The sequence below is a fragment of the Serinus canaria genome, chromosome 1A (assembly GCF_022539315.1).
Source record: "Serinus canaria isolate serCan28SL12 chromosome 1A, serCan2020, whole genome shotgun sequence".
NCBI classification, from domain to species: domain Eukaryota; kingdom Metazoa; phylum Chordata; class Aves; order Passeriformes; family Fringillidae; genus Serinus; species Serinus canaria.
Genome location: NC_066314.1, coordinates 26426652 through 26438962, shown reverse-complemented (window position 1 = coordinate 26438962; position 12311 = coordinate 26426652). Strand labels below are relative to the sequence as shown.

General features: G+C 34.8%; 1 protein-coding gene across 1 annotated transcript in view; it reads right to left on the bottom strand.

The window, feature by feature from the left end:
- The window catches only part of IMMP2L (inner mitochondrial membrane peptidase subunit 2), a 405652-nt gene that overhangs the window by 133011 nt on the left and 260330 nt on the right, over window positions 1–12311 (bottom strand). Inside the window, exon 4 of the mRNA XM_030238542.2 lies at window positions 5694–5759. Within this exon, the coding sequence (XP_030094402.1) occupies window positions 5694–5759 (66 nt within the window). The remainder of the gene's footprint in view (window positions 1–5693; window positions 5760–12311) is intronic.

Here is a 12311-nt window from a genome sequence, read left to right as displayed (position 1 = left end):
AAACCCCATTGGGCCAACATCTCCTGGCAGGGCAACTGCTGCTGCCCATGCTGAGTTTGGGCACATGGGGCCCTCTGCTGTACTTGTTATGCATTACTTTTGTCTTTCTGCCCCAAAATGCACACTGAAATCTATGCATGGTCTAGGACTCAATGGTATTTTTCTTTTCCTAAAACACTTGTGTGTATCACAGCCCTGTTCATAATGCCAAATTTCAGAAATCCAGCTTTTTGTACCTTTACTTCTGGGCCTAAAAATTTGACAGAACCTTAAAAATGCATTATGGATACAGAAAATCTTCATCGTGCATTTCTCAATTTGTTTTTCTGGGTTAAAGATGCTGCAGCAATATACATTCCCATCATTTGCATTTACAGAAATGGAGTCCAGCCATGCAAGGACTCTGTGTATGGAAATAGAATAAAAATCAATGGAAACTCTATTTAGAAGACTTGCAAGAATACAATCAATGATAAACAGTCACAACAGAGCACTACAGCTGAACCTAAAAGAAAACTTTCACTGGCTAAAAAAAATCCCATCAGTACCTAACAGTAAGCACTACCAAATAAACTGCAGAGATACATAAAGTGGTGAGATATATATTCTGTGCACATAGAGACAAAATAGGAATATTTTAGAGCATGAAGAGATTTCATCTAAGGTAATTTGACTGCTACTATGTCCTTTAGATATATAAAGAACCAAGACAGAACAATATGAAGAAGACAGTCAATATAAAAGACATTGCAAAATTTGTAATCTATGAGGATGTTGCTGAGTCTCTGTAGAGCACAACTTGTCCTCACTTTTGCAGATCTACCACTCCTGCCAATGTGGATCTGACCAGTGACAGATTCATACTCACAATCCAAAGACAGACAAAGCAGACTTTGACAGAGAGAATAGAACACAGCCACAAACATACTGGTGTGTCATCATCTACTGTGATTTCTAGATTTTAATGTGCTTTACTGATAATCCATTTTCCTATTCTATCAGCCACTGCAAGCAGTACCTTACCACACAAGCAGTACCTTAGAATAGTCACCAGGGGCTTATGTGCTGGGGGCAGTGAGCAAAGAGGGAACAAATAGAGTCTTGCTACAGCACCAGTGAACAAAATTGCTCCTGTATGATTAAATAGCAAAGGTTTGTGTGCAATTCCTGCCAGGTGATTGCCCTGAAGATGCTATGTACAGAGACATTCTTGGGCTCCAAGACTGGCAAGGTCTGAGTTTTTCTGAAGGCTGCTCTGCTTTCTAGAGGCAGGCACAGATTTTTTGGTATAATCTAATACAAGCTGTTATCCAGCAGTATGTGTGAAGACAGCTATTTTGCAGGAAAATCATTCCTGGACCTCAGTGGAAAAAAAAATGCCAGCCAAATATCTGACAAAATTGAGTTGATTCAGTAAAATAAAAAAGCCCAAAACAATAAAAACCTCTTAATGATTGTCTTTTTCACACTACAGGGATACTGGATGCTACTGACACAACTCTCTGAAAATAAAAAAAGCAACCAAAACCTGCGTGGAGTAATGACAGTTTGAAGCTGAAAGCTTTCTCCAATAAGTGGACAGAATGACTAAATTTTGCTTATAATTGAAGGAAGTAGGGGACCTGTGACTGGAAAAAATGTAACAGCCTGAATGAACTTGACAACAGGAGTACATAAAGTTAATAAAAGTGATTGCTACATTTCATAGCTGCTGATGGATGGGCTTTATTTCTATTAACTCTCTACCCTTTTTCAAATCCCATTACACCTCTTTCCTTCCTAAGTTTCTGTGGCATAAAGTTTCTACAACTTTATGATAAACCTTGTAATAAAAGTTGAAAAGTTTTTGTTGAAAAGTTGGTTAAGACCTACAGTTCAATAATGCAATGATCTATGTCTGCATTGTCATGCTTTGAGAAACACAGAATATTTCCATTTTCACATCTTCAGAGCAATTTTGCAAGAGGTAACATGTAAATACACAACATTTTCCTGCAGCATTCAGCTCAGAACATTGACTCCTGAAGAGGCCAACAATATTGCCAGACATAACCTTTTTTTAAAAAAATTACTCTTCCTAGAGGCCCACTAATCATTCTTAACTTAGGTACAGTACTAAGAAGCAAACAAATAGATGAAAAAAAACCTAACAGGCACACCAAGCTCCTTCAGACCTGTGGAACTGTGACAGGAGGAAAACAAATTAGTTCAGCAAGGTACTGAATAGACTTAATTTCAAATTTTACTAGCTTAATACCAATTTTGATTTCCTTTGCATAAACCATCATTTATTTTTGTTACTGAAAACGTACCATAACTCATCTGTGAAATATTACTATAGATTTTTGAATTACCAGTAATTCATTTAAGATAAATAAGTTTAATTTCAAGTTATTCCAAGTGTTTTATAATACCAACATTAATTTTTAACAAATTAGATTATATTGACTTTTAAAATAAGGCCTCCTTTGGAAGACTTATCATTTAAACAATCTTCAGAACCAATTTTCTACTTAAAGTTAATTCTCCTGTGAATTCATGGAAAACAAAACAAATTCTGATCTATGGGAGCTACACTTTGCAATATTGTCTGTATACAAGCTGACCTATAGACTCATTTGCAAGGACTAACTGGGGATTTTTAGGTCCATTCTTTGAATCCTTTGAAGAGGAAGTTGTACCAGCTTATCTAAATTATCTTTCACAGGTTTTTGGCATGTACTGTATGCTCCTAGTGATTTACAAGACACTACCAAACTCACTTCACCTGCACTAGCAACTAGGCTGGAAACAATAACAGAAAACTGCAATGACAGTGTTTTTATTTCAGTGCATTTGTAGCATTTTGCAATGCCTCAAATCATATTTCAAACGGTAAATTTTCATGTAGTATAATGTCTGACTACCTGAAAAATAGAAAATAAAAGGTGATAATTGACCTACTATAGATTTTTTCACCTATACACCTTCTCAAAAACTCCAAGTCAGTCATTGTTACTTTTAAAATGTCATAATTTTCATTTCATTAAATACTTTTAGAATTAGGATTTGAAAAACAGGATTTTTCTGCCATGGAGTCAACTCCTGAACTCAAGTCAAAAATATAAGGGACTTTTTCTATGCACTAATGGCTCTGCCTATTTGATCTTTCATCACTTTCAGTAATTAACAAACAGTGAAATGCTAATTAACTTACTTTAATTGATAACACGAGGAAACACAGCTTTCTAGTATTATCCCTAATCATGCTGCAAATGGACCAAATAAAGATAATTCATTCAGCTATGAAAGCACAACTACAGAATCACAGAACATACTGCCTATCACTCTTATCTCAACCCGTGGCAATACTGCTTGTCTGATTGAATTGCAGCTGGAAAGGAAATACCACAGAGCCACTTGCTCACTCCTACCTTCCCTGCCAGGGGCAGGGAGGGGAACTGGAAACAAAAGGTAAACTTCATGGGTGGAGAAAGAGCAGCTTAATCATGGAGAAAAATAAAATATAATGTTAATAACAATAACAGAAATTAATACAATAATATTCCCTCTACAATCTTTGTTATTGTTATCATTGTTGTTGTTATTACTGAAAAGAGCGAGAGAGGAATCAAACTCCAGAACAGCAAGTGATGCACCACAAAATTGCTCACTACCCATCCCCAAGCAGTGATCAGTGCCCTCCAGCCAGCTCCCTGCAGTTTGCACACTGAGTATGACAGTCTGTGGTATGGAATATCCCTTTGGCCAGCTGGGTCAGCTGTCCTGGCCATGCTCTTTCCTGGGTTGTTGTGCTCCTCCTCACTGGTAAAGCATGGGAAATGGGAAAGTCCTTGACAAAGGGTAAGCACTACTCAGCAAAAACTGAAGCATCACTTTGTTATCAACATAATTCTCATTCTAAAACAAAATACCACAGCATTGTACCAGCTACAGGAAGCAAATTAACTCTATCCCAGCCAAGACCAAGACACACAGTAAAAAGCTCTGGGATGATTGTCACATTTTCAAATTTTAAAAAAAAGCATATCTGAATTACTGAGATTTTTATCAGTATTTCTATCAATAAAGTAATCTAACCAAGTTTACCACAGACAGCTGAGATCATTGTAGAGTCTTCTGTGTCCATGAGTAATTCACTACCCTGCAGGCTCATCAGGTTATCCTAAACACACTGGAGCCACACACCTTGTCCATTTGGCCAGGAACACCCACTAATGTTAATTAAAAGTTCCAAGTCTTAAAGAGTTTGAATGTATAGCAGAGTTAATTTTCTAAAGCTAGAATTTATGTTAATAAATGTCCTTTTTATCAAAATCTACACTCAGTTTCAAAAATTAAGGCAAATATATTAATAACAAAGAAAAATGTAAAGTAACCCTTGAAGTTACCTTATATTGCAATCTCTTTCTGATATTGCCACAGAAATGAATGAGAAATACATGAAGAACATGAATAACATTCCTATCACTTATATGACTTACAGCACTAATATCAGCAATATAAATACCTTCTTAAGGACACAGGTCAGTAAAAGACAGTACACACACTACTCCTCTGTCTTTAGCTCTTGAAAGTGATAGCTAGTTTTAGCTGTAGATGTCTGCAGGTTTTAGACATCAAATTATCTCCTTTGTTCTAGATATTATGCTTTGGCAGAGACACAACAATTTATTTTGTTTTCTCAAACTGAGATAATTCAGAATTTTTCAATAAAACAGGAATTGTATTGACTGCAAGAGAAAAAAAAATACATAGACATATTTCACAGTGCCCCTGCTATTAACTAGGGCCCAGTGGGATCAAATTCAAATCCTTGATTTAAATTGCAGCTGTCAAGTACTTCTCAAGCAGTCACTACACCAGAGCAAGAACCTTTATCTAAATGAATTGAGTCACAGTCTGCCATATTGTCTGACATCTCCCAGGGTCATTCACACCTTAGTATGGGAAAGCAGGGATTTACCCTCCCACCTGCATGCCAAATCTCCTCTGCACCAAGGAAAAAGAAACCTTTTCCAGCAAGCATTTTCTTCAAAGTAATACTGTTCCCACAAAAACTTTTTATTTACACTTAGTGGTAATTTATTTCCACCCAGCGCCAGTAGGAAGCTCTATCTGTCAAAGTTATCCAAGTCTTGAAGTACTCTAGAGTCTACTCTTGCTACAATGGTTTTTTTTTTCTGATAGAATAATTTACTCAAAATCAGTTGCACCATATTCCCTAAAGATCCCTACAAACTGCAGTGAAGACAGTAATCTATGACAGTTCTTTTTTCAATAAAATAAAAATAAAATATCAAAGATGAGATCCTGAAACAAACAAGCAGAAGCCTAAAACCAACCTACTTGCCCATGCCAGTGCAAAACAGCAGCTGGAGTTCTAAATGAAAAAAATCACAGCCCTATAATCTCATTGAAAACTGCTGTACAATTACGTGCCTTGATTTGTGGCACAGATATTCTCAGAAACAAGCATTATTTGTACCCATGTACATTTCACAACAGAGTGAGTGGTTTTGTGTAACATTTCTCTTCTCATTAAAAAACAGACAGGTACAATGCTGACACCCTTGTTAATACCAGACAGAAAATGCTAGAAATTACTCGTTGTCTAGGATACTGACTTAAAATACATTCAAAGGCTGCACTATTCCTATAAAGACTCTGAGATTAAGGCTTAAAATACTTACTTAATAATGTCTCCTTCAAGAGCAATCACTCGTTTAATGATCTTCTGTTCAGGATTTCTAGGAGACCTGAGACAGGAGAAAAAGTTACACAATCAGTACCATTCCCATTGTTTTAGGAAAAGGAAAGAAATAGACACTGTGGAAATCATTAGAAGATTCCATGTTCTCCTTGAGTTAGCATCAGTCACAATGTTCCAGGGGAAGTGAAGCTACTGCAATCCTTGTCACTGCAAAGCACCACTGACAGCAGCTGATGACCTGCTTACAAACAGCACAATAATCAACATACCTTTTATCATGAAAAATACACTCCACAACACTAAAAGTAAAGCATCCCATGAACCAATGAGGAAGATACCTTTGCAAATAGATTAAAACCTGAATCCCCCATCATTTATTGGGAAAATGTGTTAAACATTTATGTCATTCAATCAATTTGGGAGAAAAAAATCTTCCTATGTTATATTAATATCTATCACTAATTTAGGTAAGCCTTGCCTAGGGAATTGTGGGAGTTTAAAAATAAAAGTTGCAAAATTTTCTTAAAGTTGCAGCTTCTGAATGCATTGTTTTCCATTAAAGTTATTTTCCCACAACATCTTTAACTGAATAGAATCTGATCCTACATTACATAATAATATGAGAAAGCAAAGATGAACTTGCATGCTCAGCCTGAATATCCCAACTTCCTTGATGCATTTTATTACCTAGACTATCAAATGTTATTCTGCTGTAGTTTGATTAATGTAGATATATATTCGCCACAAATTTTCATTTTTTTATACTTTACCTTTTTTCTTTTACTCTACACTTTTAATTATCTAACTATGCAAACTTAGAAGAATATCTTCATGTTTTTAAAAACAATTCTTTTTATTTGCTGCTTGTACACAGAAAAGTCAGGGAAGGAACAAACTTTTTTTTTTCCTGTTGATGCTTGGGTTCTCCCTATTAAGGTTTCAAGTACAATCTGCTAGACACACCACTGACAGAGGGGTATATTACAGTTTTCATGGCTAAAACCATCTTTGAGCTCATCTCAGGTCAAATGGTAAGATTACACTTCCTTAAAAAGCAAAGCTAAGTCTGGATAAAAAGCTTGCCCACACTGCTGCATGACTAAAGGCATTTGAGGTTAATTTCCAGTTCTAATAGTTAAAATGAAAAATGGGCTCAGATTTATTTGATTAAATTATTTAAATGTTATTCCAAAAAATCCAAACATTTTAAATTTAGTTTGAGTTTTTAATATTTTTTCTTGTGTGTGCATGTCAATACATTTGAAATAAATTTCTCTTTCAAAGTAATGAAATAAAATTTGAGAAGCCTAATTTTTTATTTCAAAATATCAAAGTTTTCCTTTCCAGTTTACCAAGCCCAGAAACCTATTTTCAACAAGCAATGAGGAACACTGAACGTGAATAAAGACCATATATTTATTTCTTAGTCATCACTCACATATTCAAATCGTTGTGTAATTTACAGTAATATTTAATTTATCATTAATTTTGCATGAATAGTTGTATATTCCAGCTCAGCCTTGCATTTCATGTTCCTTCTTAAGGTAGGAACACACAGTTTCAGCATATTTATATGTTCATCTTGGGAGGAATTAATCAAGTTTTAGATGTTAGTATGATTTAAATATATGGAATATCCACAGCACATTCTGATGCTGCTCCTTGCAAGCAACACTTACTTTGTTGAGCACTCATTCGAGCATTGACCATATCCTATTCTCAACCAAAGCACAGTCTATGAAAAGACAACACACCTTTATTATGCACTGTTATAAACTTAAAATATTTTTTTAATTACTTTACTGCTAATTGATTTAAATTTTAATCCATCTAAGCTGAGGCTGTAATATTTTCATGTAAAATTTAAGCAGTGGAAATGATAATACATAATGTATGTGATGAAATTTCTTAAAGATTGAATGAAAACAAATTTTATGTTTGCCTTCACAAAATTCTGTTCTGGTGACAAAAGTAAGGTTCTCAGCAACTTCCCAGCAGGCATTTCCATTTGATTAGAATATATTTATTGTAGTGAAATTATTGACCTCTCCCTTAATTTTCTTGTGCAAAAATTTCTACTGACCTTGCAAAAACATCTCTCAAAATTTGAGGTATGAGTAGTTATTCCAAGAGTAGTTACTTTGTTGCTAGCAATGATATATTTAAATCAAGCATAAATTAGCAGAAAAACGTCAATAATTTCTTGCAAATATTATTATAAAAGAGCAATATTTTTGATATTGGAAGGCAAAATATTTTTTTACATAAACTTCATACTAACATTCTGATTATAATTCATTAAAATGGCAAAGGACTGGTAAAAGATTAGCAGGCTCAAAGTGGCCAATAATACAGGCACTTTTGGACCAAGAATTTTCAGGAGCTGAGCAGAATGGGTTTTTTTCAAGAGCCAGTGTGCAACCAGGACTGGTTCTGAAGTGATGGATGTTGATGCCTTCCTGAATGGTGCATAGCATAACACTGGGGTTTCTTTGATTATTTCTTTGATTATTGAAATCACAAAATCATACAGGCCATTTCTATCTTCTACATTCAATCCTGCAGAGAACAGTGTGGGATCACACAGCCACAAAGCACAGTACCCAGGAAAAATAAGAAAAAATTATATAGCCAGCAGAAAAATCCACTTTTTAGCAAGTGATTGTCAGATAGAAACGGTGACAATTCCCTGATAGTTTTCTCTTTACATATTTATCAACTGAGTATTTCAGTCAATATTACTCCTGAACATCTCCCTTTCAACCACTTGGATTATTTATTTATATATTTATTTATAATTTCTCCATGAGTTAATTAACATTTGATCAAACAAAAAATTCTCATAACATTTCGTGGTTTTGTATGTGTCATTTGAGTCTTCTTTAATTCTTTGAATTTTCTGAGTACAATCTTCTTAAGAGCCTTCACAGCAAATCATTCTAAACTTCCATTTCTACTGGCTTTTCTAGAGAGAAAGTTTTGAGAAATGTCCTAAGATCCTAGCAAAATAACTGAAGCACTGTCCAACTAAATAAAAACAACATACAAAAATACTTTTTTTCCTTGAATAAACACTCAGATTTTTTGGTACCTGCATTAGAAAGAGACCTGATTCTGTGAACTCAATGAAAAAGCAGACAATATATTTCAAAGGGATAGCTTCAATTAGATACTTTAATGATCTACATTTGTTTAATATTACCCATCCATTATCACAGAGAACCTGGAAAAATCCTGTGCTCACTCTGAAAATTGTTGTTTTCATACCAACTTAGCATCTTCTAGAACAGAAAAAATAGCAGGCATTTATTAAAAAGTTGTAGAGAAAAGAGCCTAAAGTTTTCAATTTTTATGTGTATATATCTATTTATAGCATAAGTACGTATATTACTGTTAAAAAAACTGCTTAACTTATAAGATAGAAGTAAGGTGTTTAGGTAGCAGCCTTAAAGTTTGTCTTCAGATTATTCTCAGTTTACTTCAGATTGAGTTTTATGTGATTTGATCATCATTTACATGGTGGCAATGGAAGAAATTAGGACTGTGTTGTAGTATAAACAGACTGAAATAATGAAGACCATCTTCTTCAAAATTAAATTTCTGCTTCTATTTATGCTTTTAATGACAGAGACATAAATGGACTTAACTCCATAAAATAGGATAAGAAAGAATTTTTGAGATCTCAGCCTAACATTGTGATCCAAAGCCATTCACTCTATGAGCTCTTCATTTCTCAAAACTAATTCCTCTCTCATCAAAAACTCTAGCATAGCTGGAGTCTACGCTTCTAGAAATTTCCAGGATTGATGCAGGAGGAAAAATATGCTGTTTGTCTCCTCAACCCATTTGGGGATCCAATAAATAGCTAGAGGAGTAACTAAAATGTAGATGGAGTCCAGAATAAGCAGCATTAATACATTGAAAGAACTGAGTAGCTCACAGAATAGTTTTGGTGGCTTTACCTAAAAACATGCTTGAAGGAAGAGGAAAGAGAAGCAGTGGAGCTACCTCATCCTTATTTTCTGTGGTTCAGCCTTGCTTCCTGTTGCCAGCATAGTAGCTGATGCTCAAACTCTGCACAGAAGAAAATATGTAGAAATACCCATCCTTTCATTCCTTCTAGCCCTTAACAGTGAAGGAAACCTCTGAGGTTATGACACAATATTGTGGCAAATAACATGCAATGTAACAGTGATGGAAAAAAATTTTATTCTTGGGGTTTTTTTCATTCATGTTATCAATTTCTTTTGTACAGAATTACTGCAATAAATGTATCCAGCACAAGGTTTAGAATTTGTGTTCAGTTTGGACCCACCAGAAAAAGAAAGACATTCACAACTGGAAAAAGTGACACCAAAAAAATAGTAACAGAAGAGCAATGTAACAGCAGTGGCTAAGGAAATCAGGTTTGTGCAGATCAGAGATTAGGCAAAGGCTTCAGTTGCTATTATTATCTATCTCATTGTTGATGACGAGTTCAGAATTTTTGGAAAGATACACAGCAAAAGAGATTAGCAAACAATATGAGTTGCAGCAAGGGAAATTCTTGTGGTGAAGTTTGACCTGAGAGGCTGAGAACCACAGACATACTCAGAGCTCAGTGGGACACAGGTCTGTGCAGTCTGACCCAAATTCAGTGTCTAACCTGCCTTGAGTGCTTGGTAAGATTAGATAGTCACCAGAGGTGCCTTAAGACACAAATTACTTCTCACTTCTACAGCCTTTAGTCTTATTCAAGTGTGTGAAGAATCAGGATGTAATATCTTAAAATACAAAATATTTTGTCATGAATGCAAGTTTTAATGCTAGAAGAGACCACACTGATCACTTTATTTATCTGCTGTAGCCCACAGATCTTTTTTTGTGTGTGTGTGTTTTTCTTGCAGTACCTATTTCTATTAGAAAGCATTTTAAAGAACATTATGATATCATATCTCAGCATTCTGGGTTGCAATGAGACTAACACCCAGAGAAATTACTCTGCAGTTTAATTATCCTTGCTATTAGGAAATTGCATCTGCATTAAAAATTGAATTTATCCTAGTTCAATTTCAATTTCATGTCTTCTCCTCCAAGGCAGAAAACCCCTCAATATCTTATTTCTTCTTTATGAAGAAAGATTTGGGTACATCAGTTCTTAAATTTCTCTTGGATTCATCAGCTAGATTTGCCTAAAATTCTTAGCATACAATTTTCAAATTCTGAGACCCCTTTTTGTTACCATTTTTCAAACTCCTCCAACATTTTCATTTTCTTCTTAGCACATATGGGAATCTAGCATTATTCATCTTGGATTGTTATTATGATTAGTAATCAATTAAGTGGAGCAACATGGCCTTATTTGCCAGCTCAATCAAAAAACTTCTTTCCTGTTTCTTAACATTCCATTTATTTTTGTATAGTCAGGCAAAAAGCTCATCCTTTTCATCCTAAGAGCTGGGGTTGAAAAAACACCAAAAATGGCGATTAAGCCTTCTCTGAGTAAACTGCTTGCTAAAACAATGAAACAAATTTTAGATCACTACTTGCACTTCATATTCTATAGAGCATGTTTGTGAACACCAGCCATGTGATTCACATCATGCTCCTCTGTCTTTCCCTGCACTGCTTGCACACTTGGCCAATGATCACAAAGACAATTGACAAAACCAGCACCTGCCTTTGGATGGCATAGCAATCTGCTGGGAATATTATTGTTCACAAATGTGCCTCCAACCATATCTACACCTTCACAGCTGAACAGAGCCTGTTTGCGACTGTCTAATGTCCCCCATTAACCCCACAAAAGGAAAATTTCTTGATCAAAATATAATGTGGCAGTAAAAAGAATGTTTGAAGAAACTAAATATCTATGTTATAGCTTGTATCAAAATTATATTTATTGAGCTGTTTTATAATTTTACTGATGAAACATACCAGGTTTCCTTGACAAAACCTATTCCTGAATTAACGCCTTTAAGAGTATTTTAGCTTCTAATAGAATAAGAAATAAACCATGTGATTATTTTGCTCAGATAAGACAATCCTAAGGGCCTTCTCTTTGTCTGAATGTTGGAAATTTGCAGGTCATGAAGTCATTTGCATTTTCTCCTTTGTCTTTCAGCCTCTTCAAAAGAGGCATTTTTCAATTGGTATTCCATACTACAAAAACTGTTTGAGACCGTTCTTGCCTGTCAGTATCAATGTTTGAAGCTCTTTCTGGTCTAAAACTGTGTCATGTTTTTAGAGGAAGTGAAAGAGATTAGATTAGCATTTTTTTCAAACAGAAATATTATGCAGAACTTATATGCAATTTTGAGAATGTTAGCAGAAAACAGGAGCATCAAAAACAGTTCCTCACATTCTCCTGGACTTCCTTTGTGCTAAATTTGAGGAAGCAGGACCAGTCTTAATAAATACTAGTTCAGTGAAACATTTTGAATATTAGTACTCATTTTTCACTCATAATTTACAAAGTACTTAAAGACAGCAGTCACACCAAATGGTTAGGCATAAGTTCTGGTAATGCTTGATTTGTTCAGCATCTCCAATGCAAAACATGTATAAAAATATGATTAAAAATATGAGAGAAACAGCTTCTAGGAACATCCTGTAATTC